Source organism: Bombus pascuorum, chromosome 13, assembly GCF_905332965.1.
Source record: "Bombus pascuorum chromosome 13, iyBomPasc1.1, whole genome shotgun sequence".
NCBI lineage: Eukaryota > Metazoa > Arthropoda > Insecta > Hymenoptera > Apidae > Bombus > Bombus pascuorum.
In genome coordinates, this window is record NC_083500.1 from 6011683 (window position 1) to 6033835 (window position 22153).

Here is a 22153-nt window from a genome sequence, read left to right on the forward strand (position 1 = left end):
CGTAATTCTTCTGTTTCTTCAAAAGTAAAGCCCATCGCGTTTAGAAGCCTACATAGAAAATTGTAGTTTTCTTAAAACGAGGTAAGAACACTATAAATTAACATAAACAGTTCCCGGCTTCATGGAATTAGTCCATGTTTAAATAAATTAAAGCTAATTCGCAACCGATGTTAGAAATGATATAGAACAGTTAATATTGTGTTGAATTAAATTTGAGTTAGGTTACCTAGTTTTAAACTATTTAATTTTAATTTAATTTTAGCTTATCATATATGTAAAGTTCTGTTTTATTATACTCTAGTCTATTTCGTTCTATTGATTGTATAAAATATAAAGTACAAAACGAATAAAACAAATGTTTGTGCCCCGCTTTAAAAACGAACGATATCACTTGAAGGTTAATATGTAAATTTATTCAACCTTCGAAATTCCTCGGTATAGCCAAGTTTTAAAAAAGTATTAATGAAGCTCTGACTCATCGATCTTTCACGCAAGAATTTCACGATTTCTTCTCGTGGAGCTAAAGTTTCTTCCTGTGCTTCCTCTGGATCATCTTGTGCAAGTCTCTTCGATATTTTCTTCGATGTTTCAATTATTTTCGCACGTTCTTTGTGGCTAATTTCTCCAAAGAAAGTCTCTTTCGTTTCTTTCGTAGTAATTCCCACATTTTTCAATATTTCATCCGCCTCTTCGCTAATCTCGTCGAATTTTCCTTCTTTCAATTTCTCCAAGTCAGATCGATTCAAACCATGTTCCTCTAGAATTTTTTTCGGCTGATCGCATTGAATTTCAAATAATTAATAACCTAATAAATTTTTATATATGTATATAGATAGATATATAATACGTCGTTTAGTTTTGATTGCTTTTCATCTTCATCCGATTCCATCATTCTGTTCTTCTCAAGGTTATGATTATTTTGCAAAACTATTTTATTTCTTTATACCAACTTCATGGCGCGAGAGGATTAATTCATTTGACTATATATATATATATATATATGTATATGTATATATGTATATGTATAATATAAAATTCAAAATTTACTTTTTCCATTTTTCTAACAAAAGATTTTTCTTTATTTCTTTGCGATTTGATCGCTTCATTTATCTTAAAACGAACTACACCTAATTTACAAAACAGATTATCGCTTTCTTACTTATATTTGTTACCTGTTCGTTACCTAAGACTGTAATCGGCGAAAACCTAACACAAGAATAACAATAACAATAATAATAAATATTAATTCAGAAAAAAGGAAGATCGATTTAAAAAGTTTCATCAACCATGCTAGAAGATTGATTTATTATATTGGTTTAAAATTACATACATTCTTGTTTTATGCAATTGCGATAAGCTGTATCTTTCAAACGGTTAGAAGGAAAAGGAAACTTTTCCTTGAAAAGTTTTGACACAATTTCACATTCCTGTTGGATCAGTCGTTATCAGAACCGCGAGTACGAAACTGCAACGTAATCTATCTGTTTGGATCACAACTGTTTTATCAATCAAGGTTTCCTGAGGTGTTCGTCGGGGGTATAATATCGATATACGTACAATACTGCGATATAAGAGGATACGCGTGATGTCGATTGCGGAGAAAGTTGAGATCACATTGCTAGCATCTTATTGTCAATTCTCTTTCGTTTCGTTGATTTCAAGTTGACATTTTCATTTCGATATCGTTCCTTGTTTCTTTATGATATTTCATTCTAATATTGTGCAGTGAACAGAAAGAACAAAATGGTGAGTGATCGAAGTGTAGTTGTTTCCTATTGTCGATATTTATGGGAAATACAATGGTTGCGAATATTAGATGAATACAACCTTATTTAGTGGTAATTAGGTACTTTATGTGATAAATAGAAACAGAACGAAATAGTAAGTGATCACATCATGTTTCTTTCCTATTGTCGATATTTATGGGAATTGTAACGGTTGTGAATAGCACATGGGTAGAATTTTAGTTATTGGTAATTAGGTACATTTTTATGTGATAAATGGAAAAAGAACAAAATAATGTGTGATCAATGGTCGTATTTTCTTCCTATTGTTGATATTTGTGGGGAATATAATAATGATCGTTAAAAATTGAAAATATAAGTTTTAGATAAGTGCAGGTCTGTCACTTGTATTCATCTGATGAATAAGAAAAATTAAAATGGGGAAGAAAATTATGATCCAGATATCAGTAAAAAAATCTGTATTCTAGAAATTACTTTATCTCTTTCCACGTAATTCCTTCAATTTATTGTTAGTTTTATCTTTGACATTTCGTGGCTTACTACATTTATCGATTGAAAGCTGCCGATTATTCAAGTTGAGGTAGCAAGAAATCCAGCATACTTATAATTTACCTCATCAGACGTGAACGAAGAATTGCAAGCAAACGATAAACATCTTCGCCTATGTTTTTACCAGGGCAACACCGGCGATAGCGAGATTTTGCTCACGCGATAACGATCGTTCGACGGCCCTAAAGAGCTTAAAATTTAATTCATCGCTATCTATCGACGGCACAGTTTTATTGCGACCGATTTGCAATTTTACACGATATTTGTTCTTCTATTTGTATATTTGTAGAAGCTTTTCGCGAATACGCTACGCGTGCTATACGAAACATTTTGAAGTTTCATTAGCACTATAACGAGACTCGACTATCGTGACTATATTGATCAAATTAGAAAGCAATCTGAAAATGTATATAGAATTTTCAACGCACAATTTTCTTGAAGAACAATGTTCAATGTTGTGATAATAATTCCTTATTTTCGTGATAATACAAATATTTATTATCGACTATTAAGTAGAGATAAATATCGTTCCTCTAAATTCTCGTGCTTCTGCACGAATAATTCTATTGTTACAGCATATACGTTAACTACATAAAAATATTCTCTACACTTTCTTCACTATACCCACATTCTTTGATTAATTATTTTAATATATAGACGCTTAATACCATACTGCATAGAATACACTGTAATAGAATACAATAGAGCAACAGTAACTTACACAACGACAACAGTAATTTGTAAATCTTTATAGAATAACGAAGGCCATCGAAATCCAGCATTCGCCATGGACGAAACGGGGAAAACGAAATCACACGACGGCTCAAGGGAATCAATCGTTAGATGTCCGGAAACTGTGAAAGAAACGGAAGCAAGAAGCACATGGGACAACCAAATAGAGTTCTTAATGTCCTGTATCGCGATATCGATAGGTTTCGGTAATATTTGGAGGTTCCCTTTCACTGCCTATGAAAATGGCGGTGGTGTTTTCTTAATACCTTACATCATCGTTCTTTTCGTCGTTGGCAAACCATTTTATTACCTGGAGGTGATCCTTGGACAGTTCTCTTCGTCCTCGTCGATCAAAGTTTGGAATATTTCGCCTGCGTTTGCTGGTAACTAGATAATTTTAATGATCCGTTATAAATAATTTATTTTTGTTAAGATTATTCAGTGGATGGAATTAAAGAAATGCGTGAGCAAACTGCAAGGTATTGAAAGTGTATATATTGCGAATAGTAAATTACAAAATATGTGGTACTATGTAAGCCGATCCAGATCCTCTCGCTAGCAACGTTACCCTGAGACTAAAGACAACTGCCTCAACCAACATCGGACGTGTACCGCTTATGGCCTTTCCTAAACGCATTCTTTTGTCTATGCGCCTTCGAAGACCTTAGGCGGTTGAGAAACCGAAGACCAGATGTTGAGTTTTCTCAGAAGTGACGATCACTTCAACAATTTTCAACGATCATATTTTATTAATATCAAACTAAAGTTATTTTGATTCTCGGCAATCATATTTTATTTATTTTATTATCAGTACGAAGTAATTGAAAAGTATCGAGACGGACTGATCTTTCTTTTAAAGTCCTTTTCTTTAAATGAATTTAGAAACGATACGATTCTGTATTTTGGAATCGTTAATTTCATAAAACACAGCGCAATTAAAAATTTTTACAAATTACAATAGAGCCTCCCTTATTCGAACTGATAGGAAGACGAAATTGTTCGAATAATAGAATTTTTGGATAATAGAACGATCGCTTTTCTAATATGAAATTTCATTTATTCAAATACAGATTAAGGTGAATTGATAGTTTCTATAAATATTTATAGATCTCGTATCTTTCAAATCATAGAATTTTTTCAACGCAAGTAACTGCATAGAGTTACATTCTTTTTATACTTGGAACCATCGAATACCCCTTTCGTGTGTCACGGATGCTTCGTCACGTGAGAACACCTTTTCGTTACCACCTCCTTTTGCAATTTTCATTCGTGTAAAATCATCATTGTTATCAATAAAATTATTTCGTTACGTCAGTATATTTAATGTTTCTCTTCTGCTGCCAGCATTAGAGGAATCTACGCGCTTTAGATAATTTTCAATATGTCTTTTTTTGTTTTTTAACATTTGTCATTCTGGCTTTTCCAACATGTATTTTTGCTAATTCCGTTGCACCTACAGCAATTTCGAATTTTCCAATCATGTCGTATTTTGTCTCCATAATTGCAACGCTATTAGTTTCATACCAAGTTCTCATAATCAGCATTCACTGAATCGAATAAAGAAAAAGAATACATTGTATATGAACATTGATAAAATGTGTACATATTTGAAACGAAAAAAGGCATCCGCTACTGAGAAATATCCTTTTCCGATAATAAAACGTCCAGGTATTATGATATTCGGTTAATTGGTATTCGGATAAGAGCGGCTCTACTGTAATTGAAATTTCTTACCGTAAGATTTTTCTCAATAATTTTTAAATTTTATTGCTTGTCTCCCAAGACGGTGTTTATTACGTCTAGAAGAAAAAATTCAGGTCATAAAATAATAACATTATCAATCGAATAAGTAAATAATGTTATCATCAAATGACTGTACCAAAGAATTATTGTCTTAGGTGTTGGATGGTCGCAATTCTGCTCGAACGTGGCAGTGATGACATATTACAGCTCATTGATGGCTCTTACGCTCTTCTTTTTAATTGCGTCATTCTCAGCTGAATTACCCTGGGCGAGGTGCAGAGAAGAATGGGCTGATTATTGCGTCGATTCCAGCCAAAAGATCGATAGTGAATCGGTCAATGTTAGCATGCTTACTAAATTATTATATGAGAAGGAACGCAGAAGTTCCGCGGAACTCTACTTTCTGTAAGTAACATTACAAAAAGCAGAAAAAAGAATAAATTGAAAAATAAAAAAAGAAAGTTCCTGATTTCTATATTTTTCTATTTTCAATTTTTGTTATCTGTAATAATTCCAGGAAAGTGGTTCTCCAAGAGAAGGATAGTATCGACGATGGAGTTGGACTGCCGGATTGGAAATTAACGTTATGTCTGCTTTTTAGCTGGCTTTGTGTTATCCTAATAACGTTCCAGGGTGTGAAAAGTTCAGGAAAAGCTTCGTATTTTCTAGCTATTTTCCCATATATTATCTTATTGAGCCTTATGATCAGAGCAGTGACCCTGGAAGGCGCTGGAACTGGGATTCTTTTCTTTCTTACTCCGAAATGGTCGAAACTTTTAGAGCCAAGCGTTTGGTATGCGGCTGTGACACAATGTTTCTTCTCTCTTTCCGTCTGCTTCGGTGCTATTATTACCTATTCGTCGCACAACGACTTCAAACATAACGTATACAGGTACACGAAGTAATTCATTGTTATTTATTAACCATTTGCACGCGGCTTCTGAGAGGACATTGTAAATCTAGCAAACAACTTGGATATTTCCGTCTAAGGGGACACGAAGGGATTGCTGATGATTGTACAAGTTTTCTACTATGTTTTTTAGTTATTTACAATTAAAAATCGGTCAAAATACCCCTGCACACGAGCAAATTTTCTTACAGGAACGAAAGAATGCGGAGTGCACAGTATAGCATAAAATTACACAAGTTCCAACTTTCTAAAAATATATGTTTTCTTAGAGTTCTGTCTTCACATTATATGAAAAAAGAAATAAAGAAATGAAATATATGAAAATATGCCGAAATATGCCGAGTGCAAAGGGTTAATTATACCGAAAAATGTTTCAGGTAAAAGTTGAATGACTTCAAGGGAATCATGTTTCGATGATGTATAAAATAACCACCGAAATAATAACTTTTCGATACAAGTAGATAAATCAATTTTTATACAGAATCTGTATCTCTGTTCTATTAGAATCTATTATATTCGAGCTACATCGATTAATGCATTAGAAAACGTACAATTACATTTATAAAAAAGAAAAAAAATGGAAACAAAATTTGCCTTCTCCTACAGAAAAACTACAATCAGAAAAGAACATGAAAATGTGTTGCCCTTGAAACTATTCAACTTCTATCTGAAATTTATTCACATTTCTCAATATGATTAATAGCGTGAAAAATATTTCAGCTTCAACTCTTAGGCGACTCACTATAGTAAACACTATAATAAAATCAAAAGAAGAAGAAAATTGTTTTCCTCGTGTTTCAGAGACGCACTCATAGTAACTAGTCTCGACACTTTAACGAGTTTTATAGCGGGGTGCACGATCTTTGGGATTTTGGGAAATCTGGCTCATGAAATGGGTATGGAGGATATCGACAATGTAGTGAAATCTGGAGCTGGCCTGGCGTTCATCTCTTACCCTGATGCCATTGCAAAATTCACCTTTGTACCTCAAGTAAACATAAATGAATATATACAGGGTGCGCCGTTAGAATTCGGACAGAATTCAATTTGTAGTTCCCACCATATTAGAATTCAGATGTTTGTGCTGATTGACTCTGAAGTTAGTTAAATATGTCAATAAGTCTTCTATAACCTCAAAATGACAGAACTCGTTAAGCAAAACCCGGAATACGATAGAAGAGCGGCGATTATAGAAAGTCTTCGCGCCGGGAGAACGCCGGTCGAAATTATAAAATTCTTTAGCTACCCAAGATCGACGGTAATTTAATTTTGTTGTGGGCAAAACCAAATTTCCAGCAAGTGTTCACGTTTTGAGCGTTGTCTCAAGTGAGGGCGACGTCATGCCTCCGCACTTCTTCCAAAAAGGCGAAAGAATCACAAAGGAGGTTTATTTGGAGGTCCTGAAGACAGTAATAAAGCCGTGGATGGAAATTACGGCTTCTGGAAGGCCGTATTTATTTCAACAAGATGGCGCACCTGCTCACACAAGTCATCTTGTTCAAAATTGGCTCTCTGACAATGTGGACATGTTTTGGTCGAAAGATTTCTGGCCTCCTAACAGTCCCGACCTAAACCCATTGGACTATTACGTGTGGGGCGTTATCGAGAGACAAACTAATAAATGCAGGCACCCCAACGTCAACTCCCTACGAGCTGCTATCGAGTCAGAATTCGCGACAATTAAACGCGACCAGTTGAAGTCAGCGTGCTCGCGCTTTAGAGCAAGAATAGAGCAGGTCATAGAGGCAGAGGGTGGTTACATAGAATAAAAGTTCTCAGCAAGGACCCTTTAAATGAGATATAACAACATTTTCATGTGTTTTTGTGTATTGACTTAAATAAACAACTTTCTGCACAAAACTTCTTTTGTCCGGATTCTAACGGCGCACCCTGTAGTAAAACGAATATTAAGAAATAAATATATTCTACAGTTAGTTAGAACATGTATAGATCTTGAAACAACTAAAAATCTTTCCTTTCGTTCGTTCTATTTCCTTGTAGTATTTTTTAATTCTTTACCGTTTGATGTCTTCGATTAAACAAAATTCTTTTCCAAGTATTTCATGTGTTACTTTAGTCCTTCTTAATCTTGTGTATGTCGAAATTGAATGAGAATGTGTACGAAACATCTGTGGTAATCAATCTCATTTTGTAATGGACAGGCAAACACTAATTATATATATTTTTTGATATAAAATTCTCGTAAACTAACTCGAGAATAAGAAAGTTTTATTCTATACCTTTTTCTTTTTTTTTTTTCTACAAGGAATCATGTCCTACACGCTTTCACACGCTATTCGGCCAAACCCTGTATATAAAGCTTATTAATACTATTATATAATTATATATCTTATTATTATATATTAAGTATATATAACCCTTAATATTTACAAAAAATACATTTATCTGTTACAGTTCTTCGCGGTTCTGTTTTTCGTGATGATGTTTGTCCTCGGCGTGGGAAGTATCGTAGGGATGGTGTCAGGAGTAGTAACTTGCTTGAAAGAAAAGCTTCCAAACATGGAGATCTGGAAAATCGTGCTTTCCGTCTGTTCAATGGGATTCGCTGTTAGCACAGTTTACGTTACTCCGGCACGTAATTTACAAATATTGAAGCTTCTACCGTTCTACCATCTGCCTGTTTCTTTCTTCTTGTTCGAAGATAATCTGGGTATTAAAATAGTAATACAATAAAATTGAAATAATCTTCAAGCATTTTGTTATTCAACCACACTTGAAAGATATCAATTATCAAAATACAATTACGCATACAAGTAGATACATTGTACAATATCTAGTTAACTTTCGTGATTTCGAATTATTTGTTTTTTCGTCGATGAATAATAAGGAATAAGAAGATAAGGTTGATTTTCACGGCAGATTGTAGAATCGTATTTCTCTTTTGACACTAATCGATCAATGATAATTCATTAATTCTACACAGGGTGGACAGTTTGTATTGACTTTGGTCGATTACTATGGTACATCGTTCGTCGTGTTCATCTTGGCTTCTTTTGAAATCACTGCCGTAACATGGGTATACGGTTTGTACATATGTTGTATTTCACGTTGTGTTCTACATTGTTGTATTTTATATCGATCTTACATTTCTACTGTCCATATTCATTCGAAAGTTAAATCGAAATTTTGTTATATATCCATTTAACACTAAACCTACCAGCGGCGGTCAAATTGACCGCTCTCGAACTTCTACACAAATTTAAACCATATTTAAACTTTTTCATATCGCTTTATAATTTCTCACTTTTCCTAAAACATACATACAATACATTTTTCGGTATTTACTTTTAGTTTGCTGTTTTATTTTCTGAGAAAAATTTCTATCCTGCCTTGCCTACTGTGAGCGGTCATTTTGACCGGCCGCAAAATATTTTCGTTATTCTTAAAATAAAGGCAATCAGTACAAAGAAAAGGCAATCTCAAGGTCAAATGACAAACAAAATCAGTAATAACAAATAATAACAGCTGTTACACCCATCATCTTGTCATAAAACAATCCATCCCTCGATCAAGATGGCCACCAGCTATCAAGACATATCAATTCAGGCGCATAATAATCCTAAGGAACCGCCATAAAATTTAGCATTTTTCACAGTCCATTGTTACAAACATTTTAAAAATCGAGAAGTTTCTCAGGGTTATTGGTCATTGCGATAAAACACGAAAAAAGCTTTCCCAACTCTACCCTCGAGTAACCATTGGTGGATAAAGACCAATACTCATCAATATTTTTGTATAAATAGATGCAAGTCCCAAACCTAACAGGACATCAGTTCATAATATTTTTAGGGATATGCTGAACGGCATATTATGAAAGTACAAGTAAAGACGGCATTTTATCTTATCATTAATCACCGTACAAGGGATCATATAATAAAATGTAAGTTAGAAGAAGCATTTGAAGTATTGGGGACTAAGAGGGGGCTAGATGCAACAAAACTAAATGCATTTATTGCTCTGCTATATGCTATATACTATATACAAAATTTAGATGTCTCATATTTGTGGAATAAAATTTGGAGACCTGCATTTTTTTCAAAAACAATGAGCAGGAATGACTTTGCTGAAATTATGAAGTTTATACGATTTGATAAGAAGAGCGAAAGAAGGCAACGTTTACGAACCAATAAATTTGCAATGGTATCTACAGTATGGGGCCAATTTACAGAGAATTCACGAAATTGTTATAAATCTGGTGCATACATTACTTTCATATAAAGAATCCCGGGAGAAAAGCCATGCAATAAAACTTTCAATAAGTTCAGATTCATTACTACAAAAAACTTGTCAAGTATAAAATTGTAAAGGTTACAAAATTACGAAAATTTGTTTAAGACGCGGGAAATATTTATGCGGCAAATGTATATTTGATAATAAGATAATTTAATTTCTATTTAAGTCTATAATTGAAATTGAACAAAAGTAAATTTGGACGAAATTTGATAAAAGTTCATTATTTTATATACATTTAGTTATAAATTAACCATTATCTAAATTAAATTATAAAAACTATTACTTTTTTAATCACCGGTCATTTTGATCGCACACTGTAGGAATAGGTATACACGAAGTGTCGGTAGGTTTAGTGTTAAGGTTTGAAGTAAAGTTTCGTAAAATGGAAATCTCACAAATTAAGAAATAATGAATTTAAAAATAAGGCAAATTAACAGAGTAATCAAGCAAATATCGTGTCTTTTTAAAACAGGTATTGAAAATTTCCTAGACGACATCGAATTTATGCTGGACAGAAAAACAAGTAGTTACTGGAGGATTTGCTGGTTCCTCTTGACACCATTAATTTTGATACTGATTTTTTTTTACACTGTCGTCACTCTTTCTCCCTTGACTTACGGCGGCACAGGATATCCTGCTACGGCTCACGCGGCTGGTATAGTCATATTTTGCTTCAGCATTCTTCAAATACCATTCTGGATGATCGTGGAGATACTGAAGAACAGAAACTTGCCATTATCAAAGGTACCGCATTAAATTCTCTTTCACCATCCATATAATTTTCTTCTTTAATCCATCCTTTTTATTACATGTACATATAATATTGTTTTTATAATATGTTTCAGTCATGATTTATGTTTATAATTTATGTATTAGGTTGTCTCAAAAGTTTCTTTCATTTTATAAGGAAATAATAGATGCACAACATTTTTTGTTTTATATTATTTTAGTGAATTATATACGATCCATTTTGTTCCAACAGATTCATACATAAGTTCCAATAGGATCATATATAATTCAATAAAATAATATTAAACAAAAAATATCGTACATCTATGATTTCCTTATAAAACGACAGAAACTTTTGGGGCAACCTAATAAAGCCAAGACCAATTTCTCTAAGTTATCAGGCTAACATAAATAAATACATGCATACATATACATATATACATAAAATTTAGTACAAGCTTAGATAAATGTTGTTTGAGATGTCAACTTCAGATAATGAATCATTTCGGCCACTGCGATCACTTTTAATAAGTTTTTACTTTGGCGCGTTGTCTTTCTTTCGTAGAATTTAAGGAAATCTTTTCTGTCAACATCGAAATGGGGACCGATAGAAACCAATTACAGGAAAGCTTGGCTTCGCTTCAAAGAAGAGAAACTAAAAGAGAGAAACGCCAGGACAGAGCCAAGATGGCTTCAATTGATATACACTTTAATTTGTAAGAACGACAGAAAAGATTAGGTAGTGATACGAGATCTCCATAGAAACTCCACTGAGTACAATTTTATACTTGCGACGTGTTTCCGCGTTTATATAAGAAATTTCAATATGCAACAATGTAAAGAATGTAAAAAAATTATATAAGTTATCCAGGGTTGAGTGTTCGTTATAAGATTTAATAAACGGACAAGAATTTCTTTAGTTATGCTAGTTCATAGGAATGTAAATTTGCATGAACATCTACAGTCTAATTGTTATATATATTTTATGCTATTTCTCTGCTTCTTTTGACTCTTAAGTCTGCAAGGATTACTGAAGCAAGATAAAAATTTAGTATTTATTTGTATAAGAACTTAATATTTATAATACATAATGTGTTCGTTGAACCAACGAGATCTCGTTATTTTCATCGATACGATCGTTAACAAAGAAGATACGGAGAAATCGTGTGCTGACTATTAATCCTCTCCGACCAACAAAGCTACGATTCTCCACCTTTTCTTCTCCAAATTCATCCTCGCTATCCTCTTTGAGTCCTTGAATTCCTTCCATTCCTTGAATTTTACAGGATCCTTAGGTCCCCAATCGGCGCTCGGTTTAAATATCTACGAGGAGAATATAGAAATAAAAGAAATATTCCAATTTTTCGTAATGCGATAGAGCATTCCTTATCCGAACACTCGTTATCCAAATATCATAATTTCCCAACGTTTTATTAGATATGATAATGTTATATAAGATAATATCAGAAAATAATATTTCCCAGTAGCGGATGCATTTTTCCATTTCTATAAATATGTACACATTTTTTAAATCTTCATATATGATTTAGATATGTACACATTTTATTAATGTTCATGTATAACTCATGTATGTTCACATTTTATTAATGTTCATACATACCGTATTCTTTCCTTTATTAGATTCGGTGCATTCCGATTATAAGAATTTAGTATAATAAACTAATAGCGTTGTAAATATCGAAACGAAATACAAGACGTAATTAGAAGACTCAAAAGCCGTTAAGTACAACGAAATTAGTAAGAATACGCGATGTTGGAAAAGCCGCAATCGCAGACAATAAAAAGCAAAAACATGATATTGAAAATTATCTGAAGCACGTACAGTGGCTTAAATTTCCACAAAGCCATATATTTCTTGAACAAATATTATAATTATTCTATTCTAACGACAGATTTGTATATGATAACATTTGGCGAAAACTAGAAAAGGAACCTGTGCGTAAAAGTGGTTTCAATACCATTCACAAAAAGAATTGAAGATAATAATTTTATTTGTAAACACGACCATGGTCCGGTGATTTACACATCGAGACAGACAAAACTGTAACTACAACGAAAGGAATATCAAGGTTTTAACATGGCCACCTTGTTTCTCAGTGAATTATTATATTTTAAAGAGCGCCTGACTTTATATAAATTTCACTTTTTTTTCTTCTATTAAATTATATTCTTAAGTTTTTTTCTATTTTTACAAACGAAGTTGTATATGTTCCTTTTCTATTTTTCTAAAAATGATATCATAAACAAACTTGTCATCAGAATGGGACGATTATAAGATTTTAACAAAAGATACAGTGGCTTTATGGAGGTTTCGAGTTTCTCTTAATGCTTACATCCAAATAAGATTTCCCTTCGTTCTTGATCTTACTAACGAACATCCAGATAGGAAGTTGAATCACTCCTAGTCCCAAAATTAACCATCCAGCGACTGGAAAGAGAATTAGAATTTTTATGAAACGAGATCAAACGAGGTTTAATTGAAATATGCTAGAAATATATGTTTGCCATAAACGATACACAGAATTTCTATATTTTCATAAGCGAATTTCCAAGCTTCTATAATATACAGTGCCGTGAATAATTATACACTCAATTCTGTTTTTGGATTTTTCATAATGTTAAAACAACAGTCGACAAAACCATCTGTATAATTTCATATTACGATATAAAACGAAATTGACGATACAACAAACAAAAATTCTTTCAAAGTTTGGAAATAAATAAAATTTTCTCTCAAAATTGTGTTTTTCGCTATGAAACAATATAAACTCGATATTAATTTTCTTATATCTTCATTCAATATTTACTGCGTTTTTCTTTATTTTGGATCACTTCTATTAATCTGTTAGGTACGGATTTAATTCATTTCTTAAGTTCAACGATATTTTCTGTACAGGTGGTGTTTCTCCTAATCGTAAACTTTTCTTTTTAAAATTCCCCATAGGTTCTCGATCAGATCCAGATCAATACTCAATGCTGATCATGGTAATAGTTTTATTCCGAAATTTTAAAAGCACTTTTTCGTAGTGACGTCTGTCTGAATAAGAGCATTGCCTTATTGAAAAATTGTCTTCTTGTCTTCTATTTCAATTATGAAAGGCAATAATTTACTATGTAACATCTCCTGATATCCTATATCGTTCAATTTGCTCTTTACAAAAACAATTTCACTTAACATATCCAAGCATGATCACTGTTTTTTTTTTTTTTTTTTTTTTTTTTTTTTGAAATATCGAAGAGATTATACCGAAAATGTGTTCGAGTCTATAATTGTTCACAGCACTGTATGCTTTGAAAATAAAGATTTTTCTATGCAAGCTCAACTTGAGCTAAAGCTTGTTGAAGCTAAAAATTCATAGTCACTTGTTGCATCTTTCTTCCGATAGCAGGCGAATCAAGCAGCGATATTCTAAATTTCGATCGACATAAAATAAAAAAATGTTAGCGTCAAAGATGTTCTACCGTGTAGAGGAATTTATCGTACCATAGGCAGAAGTCGGATAATATTCGCCGTTGTACATGATCGGCGTCAATTCAGAAAGGAAATAAATAAGAATCGAAAGAAGCGTCAATGGAGTTAGGTAATACCAGCAGAATCTCCAGTAAAACGAAGGTCTGCTTCCCACCATAAATTCTATATCGTCTAGAAAATTGTCGACGCCTGTAAGAAAAGTAATACTAATAAGTGAAATAACCGGTGATTGCTCGAAGTGTTTCTTATAAAGTGAAAAAGATTATAAAAGAGACAAAGAATTACCGTAGACCCAAGAAATAGCGATAAGCTCGAAACAAGCGAGAAACACTATGATGAACGTGCCTCCGAAGTAGTCTACCAAGTTCAAAACGTATTGACCACCCTGGAAAGAAATTCGATTAAATCAAATTAAATGTTCTAACAAGTTCTTCCTCAGAATCAAGTCGTTCAAAACAGACCTGCTTCTATTTGATATTGGAGAAATATATTCGATGAAAATGACAATATAGTTGAAAGAAGAATATTTTCTCAGAACTGAAAATATTCAAAACGTCTTAAAATTTACGAACATATTTTAGCTTTCACTAAAATCGCAGTTTTGTATATAAACAGCAAATTATAACTACTTTTTACGCATGACGAGTATACTCGTCAAAAGTAGCTAACTGGTTAATGGCCAGCGTTTTACTTACAAATAGCACGTACAATAGAGAAAGAAATCAAAGAGGGAAAAGTTTTATAGCTTTCTATGACCAATATAATGGCGTATAACATTTTCTTTATATTTGCAATATTTTTCAAGAAACAAAGGTTCCCTTCGACTTTTTCAATAGAGTGTTTTTATAGAATTTAATGCTGAATGTTTTTATGTATTTCATCCATGTGACGTACAATGACAGTCAACGTTAATAATGAAAGAATTATTTCGAGTATTACGTGCCAATGTGTGTTTGAACGTACATTGTTTTTTCACGAGTGCTACGCTAAATGTTCAATATGATCTTATTGCACGTGAATGCACATCTCAATTCGATGAATAATATTTTTCATAGCTATTGCTAATATTTACCGAGATGTTAATGTACAGGCTTGAATATCATGATCCAATTGTGAATAACAACAGAAGATTAGTCAGAAACAACGTGCTTGGTCGTATCAATAAAAAACACTTGTAAACACATTGACACGTAATACTCGAAATAATTCTTTCGTTATTGATCTTGTGTGACATGGATAAAATGATCGAGATACGCGCTTTCATCCAATTGTTGTGCAAATCATAATTGTGCCAAACAAATCATACTGATACATCATTTTTTAACATCCTCCTTCGTTATGTGTCTCCAATCTGTTGGAATAATGATTGTATTTTGACAAGTAGGATTTAAATTCATAGCGACAAATTATATACTTTCTGTCGTTGATTATGATATAAAAGTAATGAATATCAAAAGGTCAACGAATGAAATATCGAAAGAAGCAGATTAAAATTCCAGTTTAATCACAGACCAGTGTAATTTTATCTGATAATGATAATATTTTGTATAGGATGTGCCGATGTGAGCCCAGTTTGAGTTACCCTTATCAGACAGATACGTTGTGAGAAAGTATTCTTCTTTTCGGCTGCATATTTATGAAATGTATGCTCGCGAAATGGAAACATAGGAAAGACCTAATTGACTGCACTGCGACGATGAAATGTCGTTAGTAGAATCGAGGAATTTGTAATTGTGGAGCCAAAAGAAATTTCGTATACGTCGCCGATCTGCTTGAACAATGATATGGACCTATATTATAAATCGCTGAAATTTAAATAAATACTTTGCACGAGACACTTACTCTCGTGCAATAAACGATTCCAACGAGGAAACCGGCGGATGAAACCCCAGCAGCGATCTTCCAGTTTTTGATATTTGGATATCTGTCCTTGATAACGCTGTTGATGACTGCAGTGAATGCCACGGTAGTACCAATTCCCAAGATAAATAGCATCAAGAAGAAAAGCACGGCAAATAATTGTGGGACCACGGTAAATTTCGCCAGAGCTTCCGGATAAGAGATGAAAGCTAAGCCTGTTCCGGCACGAACCACGGTGCTTATGTCTTTTTTGCCAGATTCGTGGGCGAGATTGCCTAGAATCCCGAAAATAGTACATCCTGCGATCAGGCTCGTGCCAAAGTCCATGATCGTAACCACTGTACAATCTCTGAAAAAATATTTCCTTTTTAAATCTCTGGAGCGGAAAACTCGCGGCCTACGAGCCGCAACTTTCATCTTTTTAAACCTCTTTCATCATCAATTAGAAAAGAATCTTCGGAATTTTTAAACTTTAATATTTCGCGATTGTGTAAATTTGTGAAATTCGTGGCGATCTGTTTATTTTTGTAAATTTTTAAATTTTCCAATTTCACAGGTCTCGAGTTCCTGAATTTTAAAATTTTCAAGCTTCTTTCACATTTGACAAATTTTTGCATTGCCAACTCCTTTAATTTCCAAACTTTCGAATTTCCTATAATTTTGCGAACTCTCCATTTTCCTAATTTCTAAACATTTCTATTTCCGAATTTCCAATGTTTCGAATGTTCATGTTCTTAAATTATTGACTTCTTGAATGTACGAATTCGTCCACTTCATCGATCAATCAATATCCAATTGAAAATGAACTCTGTATTAATCAATCGCAGGATCAGAAAAATATTTCGGAATATCGTATGTATCGACAAAAAGTTAACGCGTTATTTTACATCAATGTAAATATTATCTGGGATCAGATAAAATGTTGAACGATTTGGAATTACCTCAATACGTTATGGTCGAAGCGATTGTAGGAGGAATACATAATAACAGCCCCGAAACAAACTCCAAGAGAGAAAAAGGATTGGGTCACGGCTGCGTACCATACCGATGGATCGAAGATCTTTTCCCAGGTTGGTTTGAAGAGGAATATTATTCCATCTACAGCTCCTTCCAAGGTAACTGCTCTTATTAAAAGACTTATCATGATCACGTATGGAAATAAGGCGAGGAAATACGCTGCTTTTCCGCTACTCTTCACACCGTTGCTCAGCACTATGAAAACGAACATCCAACTGGCGAACAGAGATAGAACCAACTTCCAAGATGGATATCCCAGTCCTTCTAGTATTCCAACTTCGTTAAGAACCACTTTCCTAGGTGAACGAAGAAGTGGAGAATTGATTTTAATAGTAGAAGTTTAATAGAATTAATTCTAATTTTTAAATTTAATAAAATGAATTTGTATTTATAGTATTTTTTAATAATGTTTTGCCTGCCAGCTTCATTACGGAGTACCTTATTACGTAATTAAGGGGAAGAAAACTTTGTTTTTTAATAGTATAAGTTTAGTAGAATTTTAGAAGAAATGATTCGAATTTTTAAATTTTAATTAGATTAATTTCTATAGTATTTTGTAATAATATTTTTCATCACAGCTTCGTTAATGACTACTTCATTAGGTGATTAAAGGGAAGAAATGATTCTTTCGATAGAATTAATTCTAATTTTTTAATCTAATAAAATTAAATCTTGCTGTTGATGATATTAATTTAATAATATGACCATCTTGTAGTACTCGTTATGGAGGAATAATTAGTGGGAGATTAAATTATTCAAAGTGAAAATTTATTAAAAGATACGATGTTCCTTGATCACTCACCGAAAGTATAAATCAGCAGAGCTGCTTTTGCTGCTAATATTTGTCACTATTTCCCTGTCAGTTGGAGCGCTGTCGAAGCAGATATCTTTCCATTCTTCCCAGCAAAAGGACCAAGGAAGAACTGATTGAAAACTAGCCAGTAAATAATATATCGCCAGTGCCATCAGAGAACAATAATACGTGACTACTAAGAAAACGGAAATCGTCACACCATAACCGATGCCTGAAAACACCAAATTAAACATCACTGCAACTCTAGACTTATTATTAGAATTGTAACTGAAGCAAAATGCTCTCAAGTTGTTCGCATTCGAATAATTCGATTTATCTGAGGATGTACCTCTGAAAGCAGGTGAAATGGACCAAACTTGTACACAAGACCTGCTGCTAAATTGCCCTAACGTCATCTCCAGGTAATAGATTGGTTTCCCGATAATAAATAGAACTATGATATATGGCACGAGGAATGCACCACCACCATTTTGATAGGCAGTGTAAGGAAACCTCCAAACATTTCCCAGACCAACCGAAAATGCCACACAGGACATTAAAAATTCGATTTTGTTATCCCATTGAGCTCTCTCAGTTTCTCCCGCTTCGACTGTCACTGTCGTTGACTGAAAAGGTATATGTGATCGGATTAAAGCTTTCTGGAAGTTTGTAGAAAAAATTTATAGAACAAGTGTACAGAATTCTTAATAGACAGCACTAATAATGATTAAATAAGAATTCTTCTAGAAATATAAAATAATATTATCTTGTATTGTATATCTCGATTTTGTACAATGTACGATTGTAAAGATAATTGTAAGGCGTAATTCTTCTGATTTCTATTAAGTTACTATTATTATTATTATCAGTGCTTGAATGCTAGAATTGGATTAAAGTCTTCCTGAATGCTTACTAATAGATCTCTTAATTAATAACTATAATATTATGATATAATATAATGTTATTCTGTATTATTATTTAACAATATTAGTCAGTCAAGATTGTCAATCAAATAGTACATAGTAGTATAATTTATTTTTATCCTTCCGGTCATAAAAGGAACTCGATTCTCAATTATTTTCCTTATTGCCTTGCATTCTCATTTATTCATAGTACACGCGTATCCATCCACTCGCACACACACACAGCCTTATTTTGCCCTTATTTTTCTATCACGTATATCTGCTGTTTATCATGGAACTAACTATTAACTATTATATATGTCTACTATCTTCAAATAGTAATAAATAATTCTAAGCCAACCACTTTCTTTTTTCAAAGCTATTGAGCCGAACAATAAAAATCAAATAAATAGATAGTAGAAAATAATAATAATAATAAATCGGAATTCTCCTGAAAGCATAAATGAAATATTTTATATTTGGATAATAATATTCGTTATTGTTATCAAATATTCTAACAAATGAAGTATTATTTTTAAAAAATTGGAATTCTTCAATCCCTACTAACATCAGATACACATCGGTCGCTCAATTTACATCTGACACTTCTTTTACACGCGAACTTAATTAATACGTGGCCAGAAAATATATTCTCCTAGAAGTCCAAACAATCAACGAACCTGAAAATTTCAACAAGATTTAATAAGAATATCAGAAAATTTATGAGAGCTTAATAAAGAAAAAGATCAGCAATGAAAATGATGTGGATCTTGCAAATTATTCAAGCGGCGAAGATAATACGCTTGTGCCAATTAAAAAGAAAACGTTGAATGTTTTGAATTACAGTAGCGATAGTGACATTGAATACAATTTACTTTCGTTTTTGAGATGTCGTTATTGCTTTTTTGTTGTTGAGCTATTTGAAATAAATATATATTTCTAAAACTTATTTGTACTAGCTCTTATTTCCAATATTCTTCTTTTATACTGACAGATTTTATTTGCGCGATTTTCATTCGCGTAAAACGAATGCACGTGCAACGGATACTCCGTGTAACTTGAGGGACGAGTGTACGATACCAAAGAACGTGAAAGCAAAGCTTACCCCATTCTCCAGCGGTTTCTCGCTTCCAGATATCATAGAAAGCCTATAGGAACCTTCCACGCCATCGTTGTTGTCGATGAAGTGATTCTACAAACAACAGGCAATCTCAATCATCTTTCCGTCATTATTTTACAATTTTCAACGATTGCAATTAAAGTCTACAGAATTTTCAATTACTCTGCCTGTTTATGTAACCCCGTAACCGCAATATATCAACGAATATTTCTCTCTATTTCGACTATTCTCTATTTCGACTTCACGGGAACGTTCCGTGACTAACGAATAATTACAGTCAGATATAAATCCGATAGCGGAGAGGATCCCGAATAAAACGCCGCGTTTCGTCAACAATTCTATCGAATAATGATAAAAGTAAACAAGAATTTCATTTCTGATCTTCGGAATGATTTCGTTCCTTTGTTTTCCCTTACAGATTAACGAAAGTGTAATAACTGTTTTAAATATAAAATATACACAGTGAGGTAGTTATAAATAGATATTTCTAACAATTCAGCTGATACTATTTTTTTGTTTACACAGATTTCAGATACGTTATTGAAGAAATAGAATTCTAGGAATATTACTGTTTCGCCAAAATATTTGATTCGATGGCACGATAATATTAATTTAGAAATAGTACAGTACTTATGTAAATGATTACATACCTAAGTGAGTCGTGGAAACAAAATCTCCTCATTTACAAAAATTGTTGAATATTTATTTAATATTTGGCAGAAAAAGTATATTTTATACGTATCTTTTATGTCATGTCTTTCACAAACAAATAGAATCGCAAGGAACATAAAAAGATAGAAACTAAGCAGAGATTAGTTTGGCGAAAGGAAGTTTTATATGATTTCGAAATTTTTATAGACTTCTAATATATTTTAAGCTTAAATCGAGATAATTCAAAGTTGAATAGCATAGTTGTGCGTATGAACCAGTTAAGACGTATAATAGAAAGATTTACAACTGCAATTTAGATTAGACTGCTATGAGCTATACCTATGTTTCCAATAACGAATTATAGAATATTGTGCGCATTCATCGAGCTTCAACTTTCTGTGTATCAATAACAATAATAATATCAAAGTCAACGGTAATGAAACATATAAAATCGAAATCATCTCCTTCAAAAGATTGGCAATCGATACTATTTCTTTTCTTACTTCTCTGCAAAACATTTCTTATTTTATAAAATAAAGTTCGTAAAATAATTCTATAAAGGCAAAGTCTACGTAAATCTTAAATCTTAAATTGCGTGAAATAAAATCTGTGCGAATTTTTCTGTTAAGTCTATCTAATAACAAACTTTCCTCCTCCCCTTTTTTTTTGGTTTTGATTTGTATCACATTCACGTAATCACGATCAAATGAAAATTACGAACCTTTGTGCAACGCATAATCACTCCTGCACGCGGTTAGACTGCACGAATCGTTGCCAAGTGATCTAAGCGCGATCTTTGCGAGGCAAGAGCATTTGGAAGACTGATCGACGACTGTGTTCACTCTCATAAAAGTATGTCGTGAGAAATCTTGAAAAACACAGCCATATAACATTGTAGCAGCATTTTTCCAAGTTCGAGCCATTGCACATGGATTTTCTTTTCTTTCCCTTTCCGGACTATCTTTTTAATACTGTTGTTTTAATACTAAAAAAAAATTTCACTCTATGATTCTAGTTTTTTATAAATTCATAAAGAGGAGAAGAAAAATTTCACTCTTAGCTTTTTATTCCTACTACGATTATGTAACAATCTGTGATCAAAAAATTTACCATTTTCTATCGTTCTACGATTTCATTTATTCCCACGTGCAGCTCACCGTACGAAATTTCCACATAAATAAACATTTCTTACTAACTCGTGTTGTCCACGTTTAATCAAACGGTAGATGACCAGGATCTCGTAATTTTAGCGCGTATAACTCAAAATTGAGATCTCCACGTAATTAAAAAGTTCCATTAAACTCTTACTTTTGAAATTTAATCAAACGAGCGAACGTTCAGGATTTTGTAATCTTAGTACACGTAGCTTATCATGCGGCATTATATCAAAACTATACTTTCCACCTAAATACAAAACTCTATCAAACCATTGTTTCTTAAATTTAATCGAATTGAAAATCTAATGAAATTTTTCAAATTTAGTCAATGGGTGTCTAGAAGCCAAAAGATCTGGCTTCCATAGAACCCATGCAATCAACAGAAAGTGATTAATGATTACGAGTGCACGTCATATCTCATACACAGACATATACAAATAAAAATGGACACGTTTGTTGAGTAAAATTAGAAGTACGTTTATATTCACAATTAACAAC

General features: G+C 32.8%; 2 protein-coding genes across 2 annotated transcripts; one reads left to right on the forward strand and one right to left on the reverse strand.

Moving 5' to 3' along the window:
* Positions 1–1444: 1444 nt before the first annotated feature.
* On the forward strand, positions 1445–12032 carry LOC132913508 (sodium-dependent nutrient amino acid transporter 1-like). Its single transcript, XM_060971910.1, has 9 exons — positions 1445–1746; positions 3049–3409; positions 4925–5174; positions 5287–5661; positions 6481–6670; positions 8095–8271; positions 8624–8723; positions 10406–10677; positions 11228–12032. Exons 1-9 carry the CDS (start codon positions 1744–1746, stop codon positions 11399–11401), a joined length of 1902 nt encoding a protein of 633 aa, XP_060827893.1. The 5' UTR covers positions 1445–1743; the 3' UTR covers positions 11402–12032.
* LOC132913507 (sodium-dependent nutrient amino acid transporter 1-like) lies at positions 11704–21341 on the reverse strand. Its single transcript, XM_060971908.1, has 10 exons — positions 21220–21341; positions 19833–19919; positions 18175–18451; positions 17835–18057; positions 16957–17328; positions 15998–16364; positions 14441–14540; positions 14168–14344; positions 13017–13111; positions 11704–11985 (listed from the first exon to the last, which is right to left on the reverse strand). Exons 1-10 carry the CDS (start codon positions 21232–21234, stop codon positions 11839–11841), a joined length of 1860 nt encoding a protein of 619 aa, XP_060827891.1. The 5' UTR covers positions 21235–21341; the 3' UTR covers positions 11704–11838.
* Between the last annotated feature and the right edge of the window lie 812 nt (positions 21342–22153).

Bases quoted from the DNA above. Each gene is read 5' to 3' on its own strand.
- LOC132913507 (XM_060971908.1), bottom strand. The intron at 18,058-18,174 runs GTACATCCTCAG...TGGTGTTTTCAG, and splicing joins CATTTCACCTGCTTTCAGAG to GCATCGGTTATGGTGTGACG. The intron at 14,345-14,440 runs GTAATTCTTTGT...CTTTTCTTACAG, and splicing joins CGCTATTTCTTGGGTCTACG to GCGTCGACAATTTTCTAGAC.
- LOC132913508 (XM_060971910.1), top strand. The intron at 5,662-6,480 runs GTACACGAAGTA...CTCGTGTTTCAG, and splicing joins TTCAAACATAACGTATACAG to AGACGCACTCATAGTAACTA. The intron at 10,678-11,227 runs GTACCGCATTAA...TTTCTTTCGTAG, and splicing joins GAAACTTGCCATTATCAAAG to AATTTAAGGAAATCTTTTCT.